This window comes from Apus apus, chromosome 1 (genome assembly GCF_020740795.1).
Source record: "Apus apus isolate bApuApu2 chromosome 1, bApuApu2.pri.cur, whole genome shotgun sequence".
Taxonomy (NCBI): Eukaryota; Metazoa; Chordata; class Aves; order Apodiformes; family Apodidae; genus Apus; species Apus apus.
The window spans coordinates 62,023,443-62,050,759 of record NC_067282.1 but is presented as its reverse complement, the minus strand read 5'-3'; the positions used below and the strand labels follow the sequence as shown (position 1 = coordinate 62,050,759).

General features: G+C 40.6%; 2 protein-coding genes across 3 annotated transcripts in view; both read right to left on the bottom strand.

Annotated features, from left to right (window-relative positions):
* SEPTIN10 (septin 10) overlaps positions 1-27,317 on the bottom strand; it is a 963,730-nt gene that overhangs the window by 529,242 nt on the left and 407,171 nt on the right. The gene's annotated exons all lie outside the window — the stretch shown is intronic.
* Positions 419-25,021, bottom strand: EDAR (ectodysplasin A receptor). Of its 2 annotated transcripts, none has more exons than XM_051616724.1 (11): positions 24,959-25,021; positions 24,173-24,295; positions 22,868-23,049; positions 18,520-18,605; positions 7,851-7,937; positions 6,550-6,678; positions 6,387-6,461; positions 6,011-6,083; positions 5,099-5,258; positions 2,142-2,202; positions 419-738 (listed from the first exon to the last, which is right to left on the bottom strand). In XM_051616724.1, the coding sequence occupies exons 1-11, from the start codon at positions 25,007-25,009 to the stop codon at positions 419-421; spliced, it is 1,347 nt and encodes a 448-aa protein (XP_051472684.1). In that variant the 5' UTR covers positions 25,010-25,021. The 2 variants fall into 2 exon arrangements, with proteins under 2 accessions (XP_051472684.1, XP_051472692.1); XM_051616732.1 differs by having other exon boundaries at positions 6,550-6,675; positions 24,959-25,009.

Genomic DNA, 27,317 nt, shown 5'->3' with positions numbered 1-27,317 from the left:
TTTGACTGTAACAATTAAATCGTTCAACAAAATTCTAAGTGACAAGAATATCTTCAGAGAGCAATTCAATGGCTTTCTTGAAGGCCAGACAGGAAGGGTATCAGCAGAGTTATCTGCATATGATACACAGACTGCAAAATGGATGTTTGTATGTCTACTTATTACCAGTAACTGTTTAACATGATCTTTTTGTTTAATGACATTTCATACCAAGCTTCTTGGAGATTTCTGCTCTTGTTTTGATAGATGTGTAACTTCAGGTTTTTTAGAAGTCAAGGAGAACATCTTCCCATTGGTTACTGGGAGCAATTATGGAGAAGAAACATTACTGGTCTTTTGTCCAAAGTCCTTGAGGTGGTGCTTGCTGGAACTGTGGTTCTTGCAGGTGACCTGGAAGTGCAGGTCCCAGGCAGGCATGTCAGGATGTCCCTGCTGGTTCAGGAGCAGGCATTGCTTGTGCCCACTCCAGAATATCTGCACACAAGGATTCGACAGCATCCAGCCGCTCAATTTGCACCAGTTTGGTTAGCAGTTCTGGGATGCTGTAACCTGCTGTGCTGATGCGATCAAATAGCTGCATGCCATCTGTCATACCACCTATCTCATCTCTCTTCAGTCCAAAGCTCTCGGCGAGGTGGCGCCATGTTTTCACAATGGCTTTTTCTGTGTTGTAGGTCGAGCTGAGCATTCGGCTGGTCTTCTCCAGGCAATCAAATGGCAGCTCTGTAGGGCTCAGACCTGCAAAGTGAGGTGTTTATTGTCAGATAGCTCTGTGTACAAGTCTTGACTATTCAAGAGATTTATTAAAGTTCTACAGTATCTACTGTTAGCAGTAAGTACAGCTAAAATCTTTAAGTGACAGTCCATGTCTAGCTCCAAAGTTGTTACTCTGAATTACCAAATTAATTCTTCCTAGTGACAGTAGGGTAAAATAACTAGGATAAAATATCTGGGAAAGAAGTATTAGATGGGTTGTATGAATTCCCATGGCACTGCCCCTTCCTTCAGTTTAACAGCTATTATAAAAACTATATTGCAACTGTATCACCTAGTGAGCAGCTCCATTAATGCACCTCTACACGTCAGGCACAGTGTCTGAGCTCAAGAGACAGGTCTGACCCTTCCCTGAGTCTGTCACCAGCAGCTGCTGCAGCATCTCTGTAATTGAAAGTGGCCCTTGTAGGAACCTGAAGAGTGAGGTGAATCAGTGATGCCAGATGCTTGCAAGTGGAAAAGTCCCTGCAAGCACTCAATTGTCATTACCATCACTGAATCCCTAGAGAAGGTTTAACATTCAACCTGTAGAGAAAAAGCCATTTTTTCCTGGACACTTTTTATGTGTATTCATGGTCACAGAATAGAGAAACAGCTACAGCATTTTTCCAAAACTAGCTTTTTGCTTCTGTAGTTTTCCTGCTTCCTACTCAACAGCAGTAACTTGGTGGGAGATAGAGCTCCCTGAAACACAAAAACTAAAAAGCACATGCACACAAAATGTGTGTGTGTGTGTGCCTGTGTGTGTAGTAAATGCAGTCACATCTTCTCTTCTGCAGGAAAATACATTTGTGCCTCTTCTGCCAAAACAGTCCAGATAGTCAAGTGGTAAAGACAGTTAAAATACTTAAAACACTGACTTACTTGGAAACTTCACTTCTTGTCATGAGAAGTAGAACAGTATTTAGAGTCAGAGTAGGTTGAGACGTGTCAGGAGTGCAGTCCCGACCCTCCCCAAATCACACTTTCATATTTGGAACTAATTTCTATCTGTTATCCAAAGGGCTAAACAAATAAATCAAACATCTTTCCTCTAGATGGGGAATGCGAGAGTATTTCTCCATAGCTTGGTGTGTGTGCATTTCCCAGCGTGACCCAGCACTACCCTCCCTGCCCTCCAAAGGCAGGAAGGCCCTGCACATGCCTGGGAAGAAACCATGGCCTGCTCCAGCCCAAGCTCCACCTGGGCAGCACTGGGATCAGCACACCATGGTGCTTCCTGGCGAGTACAAACCCGCTTACAGAGGGTCTTTTCTGGACTGGACATTCTCCTTTCCATAGGAAGGCAGAGGCCTTTCTTATTTTATAGAAAATGCTTGTGAGCTAATTTTGTGCTGTTGATATCAGTGCAAGTTCTGTACACTTACCTTCTGCAACGTCGCAGACATTAGCATACACGTCAAGTATCTTTTTCCTTCGACTTTGAATCTAAAGGAGAAGATTTTTATTTCATTAATTTTTCAGTCATGGGAATAAACAGCAGACAGCAGCAGAAAATCTGTGGGAGATTCTTATTTCATGGCTGTAGAGGTTATCACATAATGTTTTCAAGGGTGTCCTTTTGAAGACTCAAATAAAGGAACAGAGCAAATATACTGTGAAGCATAAACCTATGCAGATAGTGATAGCACAAGGGGTAATGGCTTTAAACTTGAAGAGGAGAGATTTAGGTTAGACACTAGGAAGAAATTCTTCACTGTGAGGGTTGTGAGACACTGGCACAGGTTGCCCAGGAACTTGTGGATGCCCCTTCCCTGGAAATCTTCAAGGCCAGGTTGGATGTGGCTTTGAGCAACCTGGTCTAGTGGGAGGTGTCTCTGCCCATGTAGGGAGGTTGGAACTAGATGATTGTTTAGGACCCTTCAAACTAAGATGCTATGATTTCACTTTCCACTGCTAGAGATCTTTCTTTCCATCTTCTAGTACTTTTTTAGATCAATTACCTTTCTGCTCCAAGTGTTTGTATATTTTATTTCTCTTTCAGACTGAAGCAAACTCCTGACAACGAAGACAAATTCAATACCACGCATAAAGGCAATTAATGAAGGGATGTCCAGGTAAACCAGGACAGGACTGGCCACAGGGAGTTCATTTCAGACTTAAATTGCCTACTTCCAGTAATCTAAGAGGATTGTAGAGCAGGAGATTTTCTTTTCTGTCATTTGACATAGATATGCTTAGTGTATTACTAATAAAATATATTTTCTTCCATGACATACTGCCTGGTTCGATATTAAACATTTCATAGATAGAGGGGAAAAAAATAAATCAGTGTAGCTTTGGACAGGGAAAATCTGAGGTCCAGGCTGCTCTAGTCAATCTTGACAAGAAACTTGGACTGAAAACGTGACATTTTTCAAGCTGAAAATAGGCATTTTGATAGAGATTCATTCAGCAAAAATATTCTCATGGTTTGGCTTTGGATCCAATGAGAGGTGAAAACAAATGTCAAAATGTCATGAATTTTCAGGGATTGGAATTGTCATCCCTCTGCCAGTTCTCATTAGGACTGAGCATTCTGAGAAGCTGTTGTTTCAATAGGACTCTAGCATTATCTCCCCAAATTCACAACTTCCCACTGCAAACCACACTAGAAAGAAAAGCTCTGCTTTCACTGTTTTGTTTTGTGGAAAGATTTTCTTCATTTTATTTGAACCTGAACAAAGCCAGTATCGTAGATGCTGTGGAAGTGTGTTGTATGACAAGGGAATGCAATACAGACTCTGACTGTCACCCACATATTCTTGGTATAATTTATATGTGCTTTATTGATTTTGTGGCTATTGTAGACGTTCAACTTCAGTCTCATCCAACAGCTACTTAATACTTTTCCCTGTACTAGAAACTGTTACTTAATCTCCAGCCTGGTGCAAATTATTTCTTTTCTAACTTCTGGCAACTGGCTTAATTGTGAAATCTTAGGTATGGAGCAGAGGATCTTGATGCAGTCTGCACTTTCATTGAAAACCTTCTCTTCAGGCTTGCCAGAAGGCTTCAGTCCATGAGAAGTATCTTAGAACAGAAGGTCTAGGAGAAATATTTCATGCTTCAGGTGTGCTTATGATCTATCTATCTCAATCGCTTTGGAAAATATACCTATTATACATGGTCTTTAGAAGGTAAGCCACTTATTACATGTTCTGATTTCACGCATACCCAAATTGTATTATCCAATTTCAGGCCAGTGCATACAGAAGCATGATGAAGTTGGCTATTCAGAGAGACCTCAAAAAACTGAATTTTTAATGTGAGCATTGGAGTAGTAAGTTATTTTCAGATGGTCCTGTCCACGACTAGAAAGAAATTTCTCTTATGTTGAGACTTTGTGTATCTGGTCTCAGCTGAAGAATGAACTACTTCAAAAAGTTGGATCTGAACCATCCCAGCCATTTAACACATAAAAAGACCCTCATTTTCAAAACTTTTTAAGTTGATGTTTGATATTAATTATGCAATTTTGTCCTTGGTATTGCCGTTTTAAAATTATTTTTGTAAATACTAAAACCAAATAATATTTGAGCAGACACTTCCTTTTTAAGGACAGTTTCATGTTATTATAGACTAAAAAGCTGTGTGGGTGAAATGTGGCCTTTACTATTCCTTGAAATACTCCAAGAGATAAAATGCTCTGAGCAGTACACCCTCAGCAGGAAGAAGTGAAGGCCCTCCACAGAAAAACAAACAGTAGATTTTAATGTCCTTCACAGCACAGGAGTGACCTTCAAAGCATGTGCATGTTTTCCAAAATTATACACAAAAACCAAGCACACCACCGGATATTATTGAAGTCCGCGACATGGAAATACCGATGCTGCTAGGTCAAGGCACTCAGATGCTAGGCTGCCATATGAAGCCAGACACACTCTGCCATTATTTTTCTGTCTCTGATTTGCTGTGGTAGATGTAGCATCAAGGTTAGTTATATTAGCATTAGCTAATTGGGGTTTTGCTGTTGTGGGGTGTGTGTTCTTTTGTTTGTTTTTTTTTTTTCCTTTAGACTACAAAATATAATACTCCAAAAAGCAAAGTTATTGCTCTTGTAGGAAGTTTGATTTTCAGCCTTGAACAGCCCAACCTATTCTATGATTCTGAGGTTTTTCAATATAAATATATATCTGTATATACAACATGCACTATGCCACAGACAACAGAGATTCTATAATAAATTTGTTTGGAGAAGCTCTTGTAAATTAGTCTGGTCTGCACTGTAATGCATATTTGGGGGTGGTAGTTTGTATATTGTTTTCTTAAAAAAACCTCACAAGACAAACACAAACAAAACCAGAAAGATTCTCTCAATTTTAAAATCTCAAAATAGCCTTACCCCAGTTGATTTATTGCTTGTAGAAGATTTCTCTCTGGCCAAATGCACTAAAGATAACAAGCATCTCTCTGGAGTCCCTTGTTTGTCAACTGCAGCCTCTTCGTCACTATCCATGCTACGACTTAAAAGTCGTTCATTCTCAGAAGATGCATCATTTTCACTGTAAAATGAAAGATAGAGTTATCTTCATGAAGGCTCTCATTGGTTGACTCCAATCATCTCCTTTTTGCTGTCCTGCAATAATGGAATAAAAGTGTATTCCATTTTTAAAAATGCCTTTTCTCCAAAATCCTGTGAATGGAACTGCATTCACCTGCCCAGGGTGTATGTAGAATGCACACTGAGTTACACAGTCATGCACATCTTGCAGGAATCCTTTTACAGAGGGATTTTCCACTGAGGACAGGACAGTGTTTAACCCACCTTAATTGTACTACCCAGCCAGGTTTGGCTGCTAGGCAGACACAAGCTGAGGAAACTACCACACTGTGTCACCCATATGATGCTATGGACAAGGAGCTTCCTTAAGATCTGGAGCAGATATTTTTGCTTCTCCTGCCTGAAAGTGACGGGTAACCTTAATAAGGGCATGCATGTGAGAACAGCACTCAGGTCCTAAAAATGGACCTCTCAAAAAACGAGGTGGAGCCCTAAGAGTTGATGAACTGGCCATGGACAGAGTGGGGAGGACACAGGTTTCTCTTTGGTAAAGGTCTTGTCATCCTCTCTTAGAAACCAAAGCAGGAAAAGCCTACCAAAGCAAACAGTTTTTCCCTGCTGCAGGAAACTACCAGCATACCTGTGTAATTCCCAGTTCTCACTCTAAAAGGTTGAAAGCAGAGAGGCAGCACAGGAAGTCTGAGTGGGCTGTGACTTCCATCCAAACTGGAAGTATATCTGTTTTTTACCCACCTTTTAACAGCCTTAGCTGGAGTTGCTGTAAGCTTTTCAAACTCTTCTTTCTCAGAGAATATCACAACATTATCTGTAGATCAACAATTAGAGAAATTTAAATTGGCAATGAGTTTCCACACCAGTGTTTTGTCTCAGGAGCTGGTTCTGCTAGCAGCCTTACTACAAACATAAATTTCTCTGTCACCTTTTTAATTGCTATCGTAGCAATATGTGATATTCTGGAAGTACAAAAACTATTTTACACAATTGTTTAGTAAGCTGACATTGATTTCACATCATTCAATGGAGAAACTGTAATTAAGAAAAATGCATTAAGAGTATTTAAGCCCACTGTTGTTTTGGACAGAAAAATCAAAACTAAAGCAACTTATACCTTGCACTTCTTTCTTCTCTTCTTGTGTGTTAGCCTGAGCTTCGACATTTTTTACTGAGTGGCTCTTGCAACAGGCTAGAATATAAAAATATAACACTAATTATTCTCAGAAGCTGTCTAAAAATAGAATTTTCAGCTAAAATTTCATGTACTGACCAATTACCTTGAGCAGAAGGTTTTGTTTTCACAATGTAAAACATGATGATGAGGACAATGGCAATAGCCATTATGAAGATGGTGGACATTGCAATTATAAGAGCTGTAGCCAGATGTCCTTGTCCTGACAGATCTGCTGGAATAAATAACAAAAAATTTCATAAAGGAGCAACTTGGGATAGGAGAATAGTTAACAGTTTGTTGTCTGCCCTATGCTTACAAAAACACATCCCTGTTTAGTTGATCTGAGTCTTGGTTACTTGTTAAGCATTGAAAAACTCATTGTTGTCTCTCAAAGCCAAGCTCATGAACAGGTTTTCAAAATTGTGACATTTATGTTCCACTAAGCAGTTAAAAGTGATAACCATTTAAAATAACCTGTTAATATTACATTACATCAAATACAAAGGTGTAGGAAATTATACCATCTGCTGATAATATAGGAAGCTATGTGTAATTAAGAGTAGCAGCTTGCCTGACACTGTCTTCTGTGAAACAGCACTAAAGAGAAAAAACCCAACAAAACAAAACCAACCAGGATGAGAGAGCTTAAATGACTGCTGACAACTGTAGCTGCCTCAAAAGCTTTGCAGTACCAAGGAGAACACAATGCATGTGTGGGAGGGCTGATGTTTTTCTAATCAAGACTTAAAATGCAGCATGGCCAGGAGATGAAGTAAAATAATGTATGTGAAAAGGTACTCAGAAGCAGAACTTTTAGATGCAAAAGACTAATATCGAAAAGCCACAAAAGGATGCATAAAATGACAGATATGCTAAGGTGCATTAAAACTTTAATTTTTCTGAAAACATGATCCTCACCATCATGTTTCCAGACAATGCCAGGAAGATCAGCATTGTCAGTACCTCATTAACTGCATCTTTCCTGTTGTGTCTTCTCAGTTTCACACATTTTTAAAACCTAATGATCATGCTGGAGAGCTTTTTAGGTTAGCTTAATACCAGACTGGCCATAATTGTGCATGAAATTATTTCCATCAGTCTAAGCTAAGCTTTGCTGAGGCACAGTGCCATTTCTATATGGCTACAAACAATGAGCTAAATTTATTGCTGGCAATACTGAGTACAGTTCAAATCCATTTTCAGTCCTTGTAACTAAAACAGTGGTGCTGATTAGCCAAGAAATAAGAATCCATCCTAAAATTATTTTAATAGCATTTTTAGAAATCTGGATATAGTGGCAATGCAACTCACAAAGGAAGTTTGCAGTTTGGTTGCACTTTGTTGATGCTATTTAAAAAAAAACCCCAAACATCTGCTACATTAAATCTGCAACTGCATTCTTACCTTTGTGAGCATGCTGGTAAGGTGAGAAAGTGCTTGTGCCAGAAGTACTTGGGAAAATGGCTGAAATGCCAGAGGAAGCCCCTGCACCTGCAATACAAGCAGAAATGCCATGAAATTCTACAGTTACCGTGTCAAGTCAAAACTTGGCCCAAGTAAACAGAGCCTTTACTAAGCTTGGTTGCATTTCTACCATGTTGAAAATTGAGTTAGATTTTTGCATAGCTTTTAGGTCACAGCTCCTGAACCGTCACGAACTTAGAAGAAACCCAAGCGCCTTCAGACACATGGACAAGGCAAACTGATACATATATATATTCCCCTATTACAGCTCTGTCCTGGGTAGCAGAAAGCTTTCCAGGATACAGTTGATGACTCAAACTGTTTACAACCCCTGCTCCATTATTTGCAACTGCAGACTCCAAGTCCCAGCTGGTGTCTTCATCAGATTAGTGCTCCTCACAAGCGTCCTCCACCAGCAGGATCATTGTGAAACTCTGATGATAAGCAAACCCTTGTGAACCCATGGAAGAACCTAGGAGAGGTGGCAAATAATGGTTCTGAATGCTTTTTTTGTTCCATAGAGCTGTACTGTCATAAAAGGGAATATCAGAATTTCCTGCAATCTAACTGGGCAGTATGTTTCTTATGATTCCTCCTGACAGCCGAAATCTGTATTCGGAAGAGGAGAGAAGTCCACAAAAACAGTGAAGTGAAGAACTTAAAGGAACACTTCATTCTGGCAGAGGCATGAGATTGTCCAACAATGGTTTCCATGTCTAAATTCTATGGTTGAGTTTAAAAGTTAATATTAATCTTTCAGATTGTGTCATAAACCAAGTTTTCAAAGCAGCAGACCAAGTAATAAGTGAATATATTGTGACAATACCAGATGACACTGAATATTATTGGGAGTAAGGAAGCTGAATGGAATACTTTCTTACAGGATGGTGTTGGCACAGCATTCCAAAACATAATAAAAACATTAGAAAACATTCTCTTCACGCTCAAGTAATCTTTTATGTAATTGGTAAGCAGATCATGCAAACAATGAGTATCCACAGACACTGAAAAACATCTTATGGCTTGAAAGGAGTATGAAATCCCTCCTGCTTTGTATTAGTCTATGGGAAAAGTCCCAGTGATCATTCATCAGACCTAAAGGCAAAAGACTCTTCCCAGTCATCTGGTAAGGTGCACACAGCACACGGCTCCAAAAGCTAACCTGGCAACTTGAGTAGCTGAGAACTAACTGTGCCTTTCTTTTGACCTAGCAAATATTACGAGAAATTAAACCCACCAGGTAAACTTGACAGGAAATTCAGGAGCCCGGAATGGTCTGAGAAATGTTTCATGGCTAAGAACAAAGCAATATACATGTTCTTCAAATTAAGAGAAATGTTTTCTAAAAAAAAAAAAATTAAAAAAATACCTAACATAAAATGTGGCTGCATGAAACAAATGAGAAATGTACACTACTGAAGTGGCCACAAAGTATGAGCTGCAGATGACTTCAAAAGGCATTTTCTTTAAAAATGGTAAAACTTCTTTCAAGCCTCATTTGTTGGAAGGAAATAGATTAATTTAATGGTTTGATGTTTGTTGTTCGTTTTTTGGTTTTCAAACTGAAGAACTGTTTCCATAAAGATTTAAATATACTAATTTGTTAAATCAGATGCTTTTCACATTATGTAAATGATGAGCAGATTACATAGATCTTGCCTCTTGTCCCTTCTCTGTGACAGACATCCTTCTAAGAAGAATTAGTTATGAGCTCAAGAAACTGCAATATAGCAGTGAAGCATCTAGATATCTGTAGATGAAGATGCCACCTTCATGCAATGGATATTAAAGACAGACAACTTGTTTAATTTTCTGCTGTTCTTCATGAAACTGAAGTGAATCACTCTTGGTCTTGACCTATATATTTACTCATCATGGCTGGTCAAGGGAGGACAATGCTGTAGCCCAATGCTTTCCTTTATGCCCACAGCTACCCAGCTTATGCCTATTCTTGCAGTCCCCCTGGCAAATCCAATTACAGACAATCACAATTCTGTGCAGTCCTTGCAAGCTGCAACAAGTCAATAACAGCTTTTTTTACACTGCCTTTCAGTTAACACAGGCAAGCCATGCTGCTTTGTCTGCCTGGAGTTCATCTAACAAGCTTCGGCTCATCTCCTCCGTCAGCAAGTTTTATCAAACTCTCTTTTTCCTTCATCTGAAATAAGAAGTCATTGAAGTATTTTTGCCTAATCAATCTTTCAGTCGTTTGGTATTGTTAACCTCATGGTTTTTCCCTTGTCTGTGAAAGGAAGCAGAGCCTTCCAAAGTGGGAAGTCACAGAGCAGCATGTAGCACAGGAGCGGGAAAGGAGGAAAGTAGTCAACATTCCTCATTGAGCATCATCATCATGTTTCAACCAGCTCTACCCCGCATCAGGACACAGCATGTTGCCCTTGCCCACACCATGCACACACATACACACACACACACTTGAGCCTCTCCAGAGCAGAAGGGTGAGCACCTTCAGCTCCAGAACCTACGTGCTGAATTTTTGTTGAGTTGCACAGGAATGGGGCCACTTTGTTCTGTAGTGCCTGTTCTGGCAAAATCAAGGCTGGAGCTAGAACTTCATGGTCTTTTACATATACCTAGATGGGAGTTAGTAATTATGCATATTTTAAGCCCATTATCAAATTTAATAATTTGGCATATTCATTATGAGCCAAGATTTTTCTTTAGATGTGGCTTAGAAGAAAGTGCCAAGTTGTGCACCTGCACTACAAGAGAAACCAAAAATGCCAGCTTCTGCATAAGTTCAGCTCATATTGGTCTTGTGTGAGCAAAAAGAAACAGAATTCATAGCTGCTGCTTTTTACTAGTCCAGCAGTACACCATGACTGCACTGTCAGTTGTTCCTCTGCACATCCAGCTTTGCATTCCCGTCACATTATTAATTCTGGTTCCAATATAGATGACACTTACATAATCTACAAAGACATAGATATAGTTCAAGCAGAGACATTCTAAGGTGCTACAGCACAACATATGGGAACAACTCTATTTTAAACACACACACACACACAAAAGACTGATGGCTGTAATATAGCTGTGCAAAAGAGTGGTTTATATTCCTAGACACCTGCAAGTAATATTGTAGGAATCTGATAAAGACATTAGGAAAGAAGTTTATTACTGGGTTGGTCAGCTTTTGCTTTATAAATGTTTTTATTCAAAAATTGTACTTCAGTTATAACTTTCTTGGAGTCTAAATACAGTTTCATTTTAAAACATACTTATTGTTTAGAAGAACAATTGAACTTGTATTCACATTTGACTGTTTGGTGGTTTTTAGCTCCAAAGATAGCTTTAACTTAAATTGCCATGCAGCCAGCCTTTTGTCCTCATAGTGAACAAATTCTGGGCCAAAAAATATTGTTGTGGGCTTTTTTGTTTCAAAGAATCTTTCTGCTTTATGTAACAGGACTATTACAGTTGTCCATGAGTCTCAAGAAAGATTTACAATATGAAGTGATGAACAAAACCACCAGGTTTGTGAGAGGAGGAGGGCAGAGTGAAGGGAGGTTTTACCAGCAAGGCCCCTTGCAAGTGTTTGTGAGTGAGTAAAATCCAGTGCAGTAGGAGACCATATGTACTCCTGACATATGTTGCTGTGGGTGTCAGGTCCATGCAAAGGACTGTTGCTCACACCTAGCAACAGGTTTTTTTGAAGCTTATTTAAAACTTCATGACATAATATAAAAATACTCGAAGTGTGTATACAACAGGCTACCAGAATGATCCTGAAATAGGAAGTGTTTTAAAAATGTCTATATATGTGTCTATTTCTTTCCACTGAGTCCAGATGGCTTTCTCCCAGTGCATCCCCAGTCCCACAGCCATGGTCCATTGATGAATGGCAATGCCAGATGAGCTGCGAGTGCCATCACTGAGGTTGTTTTACGGACGAAAGTAACATAAAGCACACAGGCAAATAAATAAGTGGCAGCCTGGTTTATGAGATGAAAACTCAATTATATTGAGATGAAATTCAATAGAAGTAGACAGTTAACAGCTGAAAAAGTAATAAAAAACTGGATTATAACTAAACCTAGTCATAAATAAAGATCTAGACATGTAAAATGCAGAGGTCAGAATTTTAAAATTAATGTCGATCTGTATTTAGGTACTTACACAACAGGTTTGGTTTCAAGCTTAAGGGAACAACACTTCATATGGAAACCCTATGCACTTGGAAAGTCATGGAAGCTGAAGTAGCAGTTAAAGCCAAGCCACTTTCTACAGCCTTTACAGTAATCAAACGTTAATGAACTCTGAAAATATTGCAAATGACTAGTAACAGAACATAACCTAGACAGTGGAGGTTTGCCTGACTGCTCTTTAAGTCTTTTCTTTTCAGGGGCATACAGAACACTACAAGGCAAGTTACTCTAACTTTCCCTAGAGCCATAGGTAGATACTTCAGTTAGCATAGGTAGTTATTTAACCAGAAAGAGACTGAACCTTCTGAAAATGTTGATAGCAAAGCTCCTCCAGACTTTTATTTTCAATCTTGTCATTCTCACTGTAAGTAACCACAACTTTTCAGACACATAAAAGGAAATATTTTATGCTGTTGTGCTCTCTGTAATGTCTTTAACTGTTCTATTTACTTCTCCTTTTATTTTGCTAGGACAGGGAAGGGCTGAAGACTATAGGCCATGTGGTCTTAATCTGACAATTTATTTTCATTTGTTGTAGTTTTGTTTGGGATGCATTGGGAGCTCTAATCATTGCACAGCAATGGATGGTCATAGGCCCACATCTCATGAATGAAACCCACCTCCAGGAATTTAGTGCTCTCACCTCTTTCCCTGTGCAATACAACATGGATAATTGCCATCTAAACCCTACTATGGTGACTTCAGAAGCATCATAAGGAAGAGAACGGAGCCAGTCTCCCATTTCCCCTGCACCTTGGTGGCCAGGCTGTCGAGGTGGTGAAAAGCTGCAGCTCTGCAGGTTTTGCAGCTCATGATCCTGGGCAGAGCGATGCTGCAGAAACCTGCAATGTTTCCCATGGGTGGGTGCTGCACTCCAGCACAGGTGAAAACATCAAAGTAATTGGAGTTTTTTTTTTCAGGAGAGCTGCACTGGGACCAGGTGCTCTCCTGAGTGATAAGCAGGCCCAGCTTTCCCAGAATTTGAAGACAGCAAACCCCATATTTACTTCTCACATCCCTCCCCTTGAAGGTTTATGGCTGAGGTTGGCCAATTTTGTCCTAAGATTAGGTTCCTTTCCTAATATAGACAGACCCTAAGGGGATGAGAATTAAGCCATACCACCAGTGAAAAATAAAGCACTGCCTTCAACATTTCTCCCATTCCACATGTGAAGAGGAATGGGGTGTTGGGAGATCAAACAACTCCAAAAAAGAAAAAAAAAAAAAAGGTTTGTTAGTTCCAGCTAACAAGCCTATTCATTAGCAAACATAATTTGAAACAGAAGGGAAAAAAAAAGTCCTGATGTTGATTGTATTATAAAAGGACAAAACTGGCAGGGAAAGAAAATTAGTGATGTTACAAAGAACAGAGAGTTAAAATAAAAACCTCTGGAATAATTATTGTTTTTCACTAATAGAAGCACTTTTGGCATCATATTTGTTTGTGTTCAGCACTTCAGTGAGGGAGGGTGAGTTCTCTGTGCAGGGGTATGGACTTGATCCCCTGATTACAGCCCCTCAGATGAAGCCATCAGCCTGTTAGCCAATTGTTCCATCTCCTCTGTTCCGTTCTTTATGAAGTTCTAATGGTACAATAATAACATTACTAAAAAAAGATCTTTTCTGCTTCTAGATGCCATTTGCTCTCTGGTAATTAAAATATAGCTTGACTACATATGTTTTCCTTTGTTGTTTTCCTTACTGCTTTTCTTTTTTTCCAAATTTTCCTAAGCCATCACTGGTAGATGTTAGACTTAAAAACTTGCTCAGGTTCATGATAGCATATGTTTTCATGTATGAAGCATCAAAAAAGGTGAGAGGAAATAACAGCATTTAGTGCCCATGCACACTCATGAATATATACAGTAGATTAAAAAGAAAACTCTCAATCAATTGCCTAAGTTCTCTAGATAAATAATCTATGAGTGGAAAAGGATTTACATACTTGATGTAATTGAGTAAATACAATTTCAAGGTAAATGTTCTTTGAGTTTTTTGTAGCAGGATTTGATTTTGTTTTCCTCCATTCTTTTTAAACTGGGATGGCAAGTATCAAAATTGGAAAGAGAAGAGCAGAGTTAATATACATAAACTGATAGAGCATTGCAGCTGTTAAAAGACAAAATTTTTTCCATCTGTAACACTACCTCTCTGCCAGAGAAGCTGCATGTAGGTTTAAATCTTCTGTCTTTTGCATATACTTTTACATTGGATAAAACAAAATAAAAAAAAACCCAACCCACAACAAAAACACTCTGTGTAATCAGATGCCTTGAGTAACTCCAATTCCAGAGGTGTTGACAGAAAATCCAGCACCATTAACTGTGGGAAGCCACATCTTAAAGTGGTTTGGTGCTCATTACCTTCATTCTTTGATTTGCATACGAAACCTGCCTCCCCTACTTTTTGCTGCAGTGCTATTTTTTACAGAGGTATCATGTCCCAGTTTACTGTCGGCAAGGGTCACTCATGGCTCATTATCTGCTTCAGGCACAGCTGCAGGTCTCACACATCTTTGATGTTTTGGCATTGTGCTCCACTGTTCAAGGAAAGCTGGATGTGGCACTTGGTGCCATGGTCTAGCCAATGTGGTGGTGTTAGGTCATAGGCTGGACTTGATGATCTTAAAGGTCTTTTCCAGCCTTGATGATTCCATGATTCCGTGGTTCTGTGACCAGTCTGGAGGCCCCTACACAGTAAATTTGAGGGAGTTGTATGCAGAGGGCCCCGAGGTCTCACATAGGGGTTTCACAGTGCACAAGATATGAAATATTGCAGTCCTTACAGTGATGTTTACCCTTTTCCCAGTAAGATTTCCTGCTACACAGTACAAAACCCTTATGCTCACATATATGCAGTTCCTTCCCTGTATGTGCCCGTTGCGCCACAAGCTGCTGTTAATGCCTCATATTCCTCCTCCCAGACTGCAGAACGCTATTGCTCCTATCCTTCACTCCAGAGAGAGTTTCAACACCATAACCTGGTGATACATTTGCCTCAATTAAACCTCTGACCTCTGTGAAATGTCTCACTCTCCTCCCTCTCTTTTACATGCTATTCTGAGCTCTTTATTTTTCAAGTCCCTTGAGAAGAAGAAGAAGAGGAAGAAGAAGAAGAAGAAAAAGAAGAAGAAGAAGAAGAAGAAAAAGAGGAAAAAAAGGTAAAACAGACCCACAAGAGAATTTCTTTCTCACTTCCAGTCCTTTTTAAACAAATATTTCCAGATGCTGGGACATGGGGTGTTCATCTTTTTCCTCAGCCATTTCAAGGTTTATTGACTGTGTAGGAGATGAAAGTTGCACAGCAGGCTCTTGGAGTTTAAAGCTATTTGTTTACCCTTTGATCAAACCCAAATACTTTTCTGCCAGATATAAAGTATCATCAGGCAAATTCTCTGAGCAGGTCTCCAGGCAGCAGCACACATACCCTATTTCACTCTCCTTCTGGCCCTCTTGCCCAGGCAAGGCATTTTTTCCAACCACGGAGAGCACCACTCTTCTCCAACCCTGTCTCAGACCTTATGAAGGCCTGAAATGGGATTTATCTGCCCTCATTTTTCTGTCTAAAAGTGTAAAAGTCTGGCTTGTCACTGCTGGTTTCCTGTTTTTAAGCAATTTGTCTCCATTTCCCTGCAGCCCATTGGGTCACCTTTCTCCAGCACTGTGCCTTATGCAGGAGTGCTTGAAGAAAATACAGCTTTAGGGAAGAGACATTGTGCCAAAGTTTAGGCTCCCAAATGCTGTTCAATGTTATTCTGAAGTCTCAAGAAAGGAATGGAAGGTGCCTGGTACTGTCTTCTTGGTCCTCCACCATGACTGCCAGAGGGATGAGCAAGGAGCTTCATTACACAAAAGTTGTTCTGCAGAGAGAAACCTTTCTTATCAAATAGCTGATATTCTCCTTCATGTGACAGAACCTGCACGCTTGCACCAAGGGCATGTTTGTGCTCAAGAGTTTGGAATTTGCAAACCTCAAAAAATTTTGCAGTTGTGCAACATGGATGTGATACCTTTTCTTTGCTCTGATGGGTATAATCTGATGCCAGTGAAATTTCTGATAAAGATGATTTATTTTTGATCATTTGCCAATACCAAATTTTGTGCTGCCTGCCACATCAACAGTGAACGTTTCAAGAGGTTCCTGCAGCAAGGCTGATTTTCCATCTGGGGTACAAATTTTGACTATGAATTAGGGAGCTGCAAGTCCAAATCATGTCCAGAGGCTTAGACATCATAAACCAAATAATCTGAGCTTAGTTATTCGAGGGATTTGGATTTTAAGAAGCTTTCCCACTTTTTGAACACTGGTAATCAAATGGTTGGTTTAATAGACTTTATTAAAATGGTAATTCTCCTCTTTCTAGGACTAACGTTTTCTCCTGCCTTAGTGCTGGGTTAATTTTTCAGTTTGTGCACCTGCCTAAATTCCTCCCAAAGATAATAGATACTTATTTTTGTGTTTGTCAAGTTGAAAATTGCATGTGATTAGTAAGTTGTGCATATACTTTCATACTTTCCTCAGAGACCTAAGCACATTCTATATAGTACCTGCCAGATATCACATACAAGACAATGATTTGTTTTTTGAGTTGAGTAATAGTCGTAAGATCTTCTGGTAGCTCCTTGACAAATCAGTAAGCTACAACATGTCTGATATTACAAAAAAAACCCATTTCAGCAATGTTTGAGACAGACCATCAGGGCTGAGGAAGTGATTAATTTCTGGCTATTGGCTAGCAGCAGGCATGGTTGTGTTCCCATAAACAGGGCTGCCAGCCTGCACATGCATGTTAGGAGAAAGTATGTCCACGTTTTTGTCTTACCATACACCCTTGTCTCCCACTGAGAATTCTAACCTCATGTTTTCACCTACTTCTCTACCTTCTTCCCATACCTTACATTTGGGTCATCCTTAGCACCCTTACCTCACCTTCTAACACAGACCTTATCTTACCAAAATGATGCTCATCTGGCCCTTGCCCACCCCCACTGTCTCAGGCAGAGGTGTGTGCCTCAGGACCATATGGGTTTCTGCAGCCAAGTGGGGAGAATGACTTTGTAGCAGAGCAGCCACTTTGCATGCAGACAGTTCAGGGAGATGCCTCTATCCAGGCTGCTCATCAGGAGCTCCGTGAGGTGGTGGTTATCCCCTGGCTCATCTGAGCTCTTGCACTTTAGGAAAGGTGGTAGCTGTTGATGACCCATCCTCCTCTGAAGTGGCTCACAGAGCACCAATAATACACAGTACAGAAGCATCTCAACTCAGTAATTGCTATTTATGTACAGAAATAGATGTTCAGCAATTTTTGTGTCAACCTGTGCTTTCAGGCAGGCAAAATATTGCAGTTGTTCTTAATGATAAAGACTTTTAAAAGAACAGAACATGGACAGGATTTTGGTTTTAGATGCACCAGGTTTTTCTGAGGGACTGCCCATTTTGGTCTGGTTTCTTGCTTTTGTTGTGTTTTTATTTTTTTACACCTTTTTCTTCTCCAGATTCTCTAAGAAGGTGTCGAAGTAATTTGTTTATTCAGATAGAACTTCATTTTTCCTTTACTTTCCCTCTCTTTCTTTACCCCCTAAAGGAGAAGGCAGTCTTGTGGGAGCTTACCTCTGTGTCACAGTGCTGGTACATGGCTGTCCCTCCTCTCCGTAGCATGAGGATGTGAGCCATTGCACACAGGTGACATGCAAACGAACAGGTACTGATAGGATGTCACACATCCATATATACATCTTTTTTTTTTTTTTCCAATTAGCAAACTACAGCTTCTTTTGTCAATGAAATCCACAGAATTAGCTCTCCTATCAGTACTGACTATCACACCCCAACGTCAACCCTTGTGTCACTTTGAAACCAAAGGATATGAAAAGCTGGGATGCACGTTTACTAGGATCAACAAAGTATCCCACAGCTAAAGCGAAATGGAACTAAAAAAAAACGGACTGTAGGAGGAAAGTCTACACTATGAGGGTGGTAAGACACAGGAAGAGGTTGCCCAGGGAAGTTGTGGAAGCCCCATCCCTGGAAATATTCAAGGCCAGATTAGATGGGGCTGTGAGCAACCTGATCTAGTGGGGCGGTGTCCCTGCCCATGCAGGAGGCTTGGATCTGGATGAACTTTAAGGTCTCTTCCAGCTCCACCCATTCTGTGATTTGATGAGAATACAGATTTGTTATTTCCTTTAACTACTGCTTAAGTAACAGATGAAAACTGGAACACAACTGAACAACAGCAGGTCCTAAAATCAAAGTTTCTGATCTCTCCCCAAGTGTTCAGTGTTTGCTCCCTTTGTCGGTGAGGCTAGTTGGAAGCAGAAATTCCTTTACTGGAGATAGACTGATTGTTTGAACATAATAATCATGGCTGGAAGATTTCATGTGGAGCTTCCAGATGACCCCAAGTCAAAACCAGATGAAAGGCACAGAAACTGGGGAACACTTACATTCCTTGGTGTTAGGAGGTGCCAGCAAGCATGAGTAGCAAACCATCCCGTATATGTTTCGAGGTCTGTTTTCCAGCATGTAGTAACTGAAAAGAAGGGCAAGATGAGGCAAAAAAGTGTAAATGAATATGCTACAACTGAGCGTGGTTCAGCAGCAACAAATTATACTGAGATAAAATCATTCTGAAAAAAACCTTTCTAAGCAATTTGATACAAAGATAATTCTTATTTTTTTTTCCTTTTTTTTTTTTTTCTAACTGCATGAATAGAGACAGTGTTTCTCTTCTTCCTCTCCTCCTAAAAGGCAATTAATCAACCATCACACCTACATGACAAGAAGTAGTATCATTGCCTGAAACAACACTATTCTCCCTGCTGAGTTCAAGCTGCACTTTGCAGCATGTCCTGAGCTAAGATTTTTTTCAAAATGAGGGAACACTTTTTTTTGAAGTAATAATCTTTCAGGCAAGGCCACCAGTTGGATATGGTTGGCTAATTTTATTCACAAACACGTAAGAATACTCTCCTTAACATTAGAACCAAATTTGAGCCAAATCAGGATTAAAAGTACAGGAAAATACCACCCTTACAGAGAAAGCCAGATTATGTTTTACAGAGTTGGGGTTTTTTTGCTTTCTTTTGGCATAGTCTGTAAGTTAGTGCTGGATAGTGGAAGGAAAAGTTTTCATGATTGGAACTTCTGGGCTGCAAATTAAGTCAGTGTTAAAACAAGGTAAACAGTTATGCTAGAATTGGATCCACAGGCAACACAATAAGTATATCACATCAAAATCATGCACAGTGGATCCTATGGATGTATTTTTAGAAATCACTACAAATTTTAATGAAGAAACGTCTGAATTCATGATCCATTCTATGGAGACAGGTACTCAACAGTGTAAACACTTAACACAATGCGGAATCTCTCTTTGGCTCTCACCTACCTGCCTGCACATATGGAGCATGTTTTTTCTGGAAAATGTATACATTGTTAGGAAATTACTGCTGAAACTGTCCATCAAAATCAGTTTGTCATTAAAGAATGACCCAGCCTACAAATAAAGGTGCAGGAAATGGAGCACAAAGAGGTGCAAGGGGGAGACAAGGGCTGGAGGTATCTCAGAGAGCAGGTAAACTGAACATGGTTACTCCTTTCTTTCTTAATGGTTTTAAAATATTTGCCCTTACTCTTCCCTTTGAATGTCTCTTGTGCTCCATTTGCCACTCTGTCCTCTCAGGAGAAAAGCTTAATCTTTTCACTCTTATGGGAACCTGCGTAATGTTAGTTTGTGAAGCAGTTAATAAATAAGCAGGAAAAACACACCAAAGGAAAAAAAAAAAAAAAAAAAAAAAGAGTTGCTGGCCAAAGACACAAAAATCTATGAAGATGAATACAGGACAGTTAGGATCCACAGTCTAATAGCCTCAGTGGTTTAGGGCAGGAAACAGTCAATTAAAGCAAGGTGGTGGAAAATTACTTGGTTTTTGCCACAATGCAGAATGGTGGAGCACACGTAAAGAAAACCAAAGATGCTCGTGGCAAGCAACTGTTCACCCATGTGAGTAGGAAGTTCTGCAGCTGCAAATACTAATGATTCACCCCTATGAAGTACCAGTAACAGATTTATGTTTCTGTCTACTTTACAATCCAGCAAATATTAAATTAAATTCTCCTTTATATCACTAACCATGCAGAAGTGGCCCAGTAATGAAAAAGTGAATTTTCATGGAGTTCCTCTTCCACTATGAGGTTCATTATATATCTCCTTTCTTAGCATCTCCCAGCCTCAGATTTTGAAGTGTTGCAAGCAAAATTTGAGTGTAAAGCTAGACTGAAAAATGGACTTAAGTGTTCTCCTGCTTAACATCATGGTGGTTTATCTCAGACTAACCCTGAGATACAGGTCTGCTCTCCTGCAAGGACCAGGGCACCTGGGACTGAGGCAGGGGATAACTAGGCTAGAGGGACCCTTGATCTGACACACTGTGGCTACTTCTGGTTGTCTGTGATCTCAGTCTCACTCCAGGAACACACAGTCAATCATCCCATTGAGGGAAATAGTCTGGCTTGCACATCATATCTGCATTTTTTATCTGTTCTTTTTACTATGATGGAAGAGCTTCTGGGCAGGAACAAAGGAAGAAGCCTGCAGTGCCTCAGAAGGTTAGGTCTAGGTACTTCCAGAGTTCACTGACAGCTGAGTTTTGGTTTTGAGGATCACAGCTTCAGAGCTAAGACTATAAATTCATCCCTGGCCACACTCTTGCATCCTTCTTGTGAGTGTGACAAATAGTGTAATTCCTATTTTATATGGAAGGGAAGCTGGACACAGAGAAGCAGTAGAAGACCCATGCACTTGTACCAGAGGTCTTCTTCTTCCCTAAAACTGATTATCAGTAATAGGGAAAAACTAGAAGGAAAAATATATAATTACCCAGCACCTATTTTAAGGCAATTTATAGAGGAAGGCAGGTACAGCCACTGGGAAAAGGCTGCCAGTTCAATGGTGTGTTGCCTAAAAAGTATTGGACAGAATATGCCATACACTCATCTTTTCCTCAGGCTGCTTTACTGAGCTAGTGAAAAACAGCAATGGGATGAGATGCCCCTAAACATAGGTCACAGCATGTGGACTGCTACCTTAGGAAGGTCTGAAGCATGTTACAGAAGCACAGTCCTCAGAAAATAGAAGCCTTCATTCTTTCCCCTCTCGTTGACTCAGGGGCTCTTTGAGGTTTAATGGCTGGGCAAGAGAGCATTCTGCCAGCTGCCACTCATCCCACCATCACACACAAGCAACCTCCTTTATCTCTAGGTCACACAAAGAGTCAAGGCAGCTTCAGAGCTTGTTTAAGCCCATATTTAACATATCTTGAGAATTGCATCTCTTCAAGCTCAGAGGAAGAGTGTTTTTCTTCCTAACTGCTGGCTTTGCTAAACTATCCCAGGACCCAAGAGTCACACACGGAGAGTGGCACACAGCCAGACTTCAGCTTCTGCTACAGGTTACACCTGTGCAAACACCATGTTTTGAGATTACTCCCCAAGCACCAGCTGTGCAAGCTGATCATTTTCAGCTAGCACCCCACTCCCACCTGGGTGACCTCATTAGTCCTGACAAAATTGCAAAACAGTAACTGTGGCCACTATTTAACTTTCTTGCTCTTTATGATGTATGAGGGGAAGTCAAGAGGGAGCTCTTTACAAATCACATCATCAGTCTGCTCAGCTGGCAGTGAAGCAAATCCTTCTTTTTATTTGTAAACTGTGAAAATTTCACACAGACTCACTGATAGAATAAACCTGGAAGCTTGTAGGGCCTCTTTAATGGAGTTTCCTGTGATACAAGTTGTGTGGATTTTACAGTATCTGCAAACTGCACACAAGCCAAAATGTCAGTAGGAATTATACTTCTAAACCAAAGAGGCACGCTGGCAGAAACTGAAGAGGTATGTAAAGTGAGGTTGTGTTTTAGAGTATTTACTTACCCTAAAAAAACCCCAAAACAAATGTTGAGAAAGAAAATGTATGCTTGAGTTTCAGACTTTAAAAGGTAATGTGGTCTAAAGTATATTGCTAACATATTCAGTGTACCAATTGCTTTCTCACTATAACTATGAGAACTATACTGAGCATAAGAGACCATTAAAAAGAAGGACTTCATAAAAAGTACCTATTTTAAGCCCCTTCAGCCAGGCCTGGAATTTGGAACAACAGCACACACACCACATTAGCAGCTCCTTATACCCCTTTCTGTTGGTTAGAAAGGACCCTGAGAGACTAAAACGCCTTGCTAAATCTCACCTAACAGCTATGTTAGCTAATGCTGTCAACTGCTGACAAATTTGCCAGCCAGTCACATCTGGAGAGGAGATATTTTATCTTCCTAAACACAACCTCATGCCAACATGGACCCTACAGGGTATCCAAGGCATCTTCAGGAAACTTGTTTGTAGGATGCAGAGCTTACAAGGTGGCCCTATGAGGCTGCAGCTGGGGGCCAAGCCAGATTCCTCAGAGCATCTAAAATGGCACTGCACACCTGTGCTTAGGTACCTGAGCCGTTCCCTTTCCAGTTACAGAAGAAGTCTCAGTTTTTCTAGTTGTTTCAAACTGTTGTTTCTTCAGTGAGATTTCAGTAACATTACCAGCATCTGACACACTAAATTCACCAACGGTTTTGAAACATTTAAATGTATTATTTTAGCAGAGGATGAAAAGCATAATTCACCAATATTGTACCTCCATTCAGCTAGGATATGAACAGAGCCTGTCAAGAGATTTTGATATTAAAAAGTTATTTTGCAGTGCCTTGGGTAGAGCAAGGGTCCAAGGTTAAATCCTTACCCTGGGAGACAAGGACCACACTCTGCATCGTTTTCCTGATCACCAGGTGTCATGACCGTGGCTCGAAAAAACCCCTCACAGTCTTTGTGCCGCCTGCATATCTGGTAACCTCCTCTGGAAAACTTCTCTGAAGGGCAAGGGATGCAGCCGTAGTCTTCATCTTTGGTGCCATAACCACATGTCTGCAACAACACAAAGGCACTGAGAAGCAGGCTTGTGCCACACACTGGCTTCTAGCAAAAAAGCAATGTTCATAGCCTGGCCATTGACTTTGTGGCACAACGTCATACCAAGAGAAAAACATTTGTTGTTTGGTCCCTTAGCATCTGTCCTAAAAAGGCTATGGAGGAATATAAGGATGCAGCATGCTGTGTCCTGGAGAAGGAAAAAGTGAACCAACATGTTGCACTCCTTGAAAGAGCCAGGCCCCTCCCCCCCAGCTATTTATACCATATTCCAGCAGGTCATGGAAGTGAAATTCAGCTGCTGCTTAGATAGAAAGTGAACTGAAAACTGAAAAGTAGAGAAGATTCCAGGGGAAACGTGACTACAACAGGGATATCAGTGATCTTACTTTCATGCTTGGAGAGGCCAGAGGGAACATCACAAAAGGCAATGTTTGGATGAGATTTCGTAACCTCTGAACTCACATATCCCAGCTGAACATTGCCTTTAAATTAAATAAAACTAAAACCAACTGGTTGTTTTTCAAACATACTTGTGCAGGACTACCAACTGTGTGAAATTCTTGCAATAGGATGTTTATCCCATTAAAACCAAACAGGATTTCAGTAATTTATTTTTTAATAAGCAACAATTATCTGCTGTAAATCAAATGGTTACTTAGGAACTGTAATTTTAAATGTTGCACAAGCAACCAAGTTCTCCTAGTGCCAAAATATCTTAGCGGGAGAGCAAAATTAAGTTCTCGGTGTGGGGGGCCAGCCAGCATGCCAGACTAACCAATTTATCACACCATGCCAGAATGGCAGCATCAGATTTTAAATAACTATTGAGATGAGAATGGACTGGCAGAGAGGGAGTGTAAAGCTTCTACCTTACAACTTCTACACTCCTGTTTTTCACAGACTGCTCCTGGGATGTGCTTTGCCAGCACACACACATGCAGTGCCTCACTCTCACGACACACTCAGATGCATGAGCGCTCCTACTTAAGCATCTCTGTCCTCCCCCATTTTCTCACCTATCCATATATTACCACCATGTAACAAAAGATTTGGGTTTTTGTGTGTGTGTTTGATGCTTGACACATGTCCCTCTACCAGCAGAAGAAGCTGAAGTTACCATGTAAGGCTCTTCGCCCGGCTCACACTTGGGGCAGTCGTGGCACATGCCGGTGGTCTGGTTGTAGTATTCATTCTCGCCGCAGTTGGAGTATTCAGCGCTGGCCGAGTACACCAGGGAGACCTGTCACCAGAGAGCATCCCAGAGCACTGTCATTTCCACTGCCTTTGTCCCCTGCACCTCATACCCTCCCCTTGCTCAGCTGCTGTGGCTCAGGAGGTGACAGGGCTGATATGCATGTAGCACCCCTAAAGCTCAGAAACAGAAGTGGTACTGCAGGGGACAGAGGCAGGTATGGCTTGCAGCAGCCTGGTCCTGCCAAGAGTCATCCAGAGCACTGATGTCCATGCTCAGTTCATACTGAAGGCTGTGTTTCCTGATCTCTCATTCTCATCCTCTCCTGTGCTGCAAATGCCTGAGTTTGCACCCCTGCCCTTCCCAGCTCCAGTGAGTCTTTGTAAATATAACTGCAAAGGACAATTATAACAACCTGACATAATGAGCTGCCTTGGGCCTCAACCATGTGACACCCAGCTAATTGGCTCTTCCAGTGCCTTCTGTCTATGCTCCGTCCTGGGTCCTTCTTCACCTTCCCCCTCCCACCTAGCAGCCTCAGTCTAAGCAGCACTAGGTGTTTTATTGAATGGAAACCAAGCATTGCTCTGGTGTTCAATCCCTAAGTCATCTGTAGCTGTGTCATGACAGTTCACAGATGTTTGCAAAGACCCAAGCAGCATTCAGTTATCTTCGCATGCTGGAGAGATCTGTAAGCACACAAATACCTACCACCAGAAAAGGGAACATGTGAGTCCATTTACGTTCACTCAGGTGAGCCATGCTCTCTTGGTATTTTACCTGGAAAGACAGAATCGGTGAGTGTTTAGGAACATGAGTAAATATTTGCGTGTGTTGCCAAAATAAAAACAGAAGAGCTCATAAAAAGAACAAAGGTTACACGGGAGTGATGCCTGGAGGTCTAAACAAAGAGAGGGGAAAATATGCACGTGTGCTCACGCCACACACCCTCACTGCACACCTCTTTCCTCTCTTTGGGAAGATCAATGGCAGGAAGGAGCCTGATCTTGCTACCTTTATAAAAATCTGTCAGAGATGAGAAACCAGTTCTCAGTCCCGGCACTTCTGGGCTTGTTGAGAAATCTTCCCACAGAGGAACCAAGGGCTATGTCTCAATGGCTGAATGAAAGAGGGATGGGCTAGGATGTAGCCTGGCTTGTGTGCATAGTGCTAGTGCTTGATCCCACTAGATCAGATTATACAAGCAAAGATTTAGATGGAGCAGCCAAAAGCAGAGCCAGGAAGCGAACGGATGGCAAGGAGCACAGGCAGCCAGCACACAGGGGCTGCACCTTCCTTGCCAGGTCTTGTGGATCCACAAAGATGATGAGAGAGCTGGAGCATCTCTCCTATGAAGACAGGCTGAGAGAGTTGGGGTTGTCCACCCTGGAGAAGTGAAGGCTCTGGGGAGACCTTATAGCAGCCTTCCTGTAGGGTCCTACAGGAAAGCTGGGAAGGAACTTTTTACAGAGGCATATAGTGAAAGGACAAGGGAGAATAATTTCAAACTGGAAGAGCTGAGATTCAGGTTAGACATTAGGAAGAAATTCTTCACTGTGAGGGTGGCAAGACACTGGAACAGGTTGCTCAGGAAAGTTGTGGAAGCCCCATCCCTGGAAGTGTTTAAATGGCTTTGAGCGACCTGATCCAGTGGGAGATGTCCCTGACCACGCAAGGGGGCTGGAACTAGATGATCTTTAAGGTCCCTTCCAACATAAACCAGTCCATGTTTCTATGATTCTATGATCCACTGAGAAAGCCCAGAGCTGCCTTCTGTAGAAAGTGCAGGCTACTTCTTGTTTTTGACAAGCAAACTGCTGATTTAAGAAGCTGAACTCAAGGAAGATGCCAAATTTTATATTTGAATTGCTATTACAATGGTTGGGGAAAGGTAAGGCTGCAATCTCTCTGTAAACACACGTGTTAATTTATTTCATTTTTTCAAAGAAATAATTTTGAAGAAGAACTAATATTACATTTTCATGTACTAGATTTCTTTCTAAGGGGAAGAAAGAGACAGGAAAAGGAGACACAAATTATTTTGTTAGCATGATACAACATATTTAATGGTATTGTTACAGCAGATAATGTGCCCTAGGGATTTTACAGCTTCAAATTGCAAATGCTCGAGATACAGTTGCAACTCTTTGGTCCTAGCAGATGTAAACTACTGTTTAAATTTTCCAGCTCTCAGATACTGCAAGGCTTTTAGTCACCCAGAAGAGTACAATTACTGCTTTGTCCGACATTTGAGCACACCACCTACATGAGAGCAGTGCTCTAGTATTTGAGATAGCTGCTAACATTTACATTTTTAAACACTAAGTAGATTAAGCAAAGATTATATCACTCCAGCATCAAGCTATGAACTTTGCTTTATACGTTCCTTCCAGCAACTGGGCTAGCTGAGACAGGTAACTGGGTGGGTGGGTGGACAGCCTGAATTATGAGTATATTCATTTCTGCAGGAAATTGCACTTTGAAACCTAGAAACAAAAGAGAATCAGAGACACATTTTCCTAAATCTGGAGGCAGGAGATGGAAAATAGTAATGCAATTGTATGAACTGTCAAACATTTGAGTTGGACAAAGGCTTTGGACATGACAGTGCAGTTGCATGGAAAAGTTCCAATAATATAGTCTTAATGCATATGTCTGTTAAACTGAATCCTAGTTATAAAAGAGGTTGTTAGAATTTAAATATTAATATTATTAAGACTGTGCCCCCAGTGATCATATTTATTATAAATCAGGGCTGAGGCTACTCAGGACCAAAAATTTCAATGGTAAAGCTTGAATCGGAAAATGTACAATATTAATATATCTTACAGGAGAACATGCTTTGGTTTTCAGCCATCCAGATGTTAGCTGTTTGAGGTACTTGTATGCAACCATAGCCATTTTAGAAAGTAAGAAATGTAGCCCATATATAATAGAGTCTTCTCCATCCATTTGGCAGTTATTTACATATGATGTTGTAAGAGTCAAGTTATACATACATACATAAAATATTTCTGTCTCTCAATATAAATATGCATGTGGTGTTATGTTTTGTATGTAAACATACTTT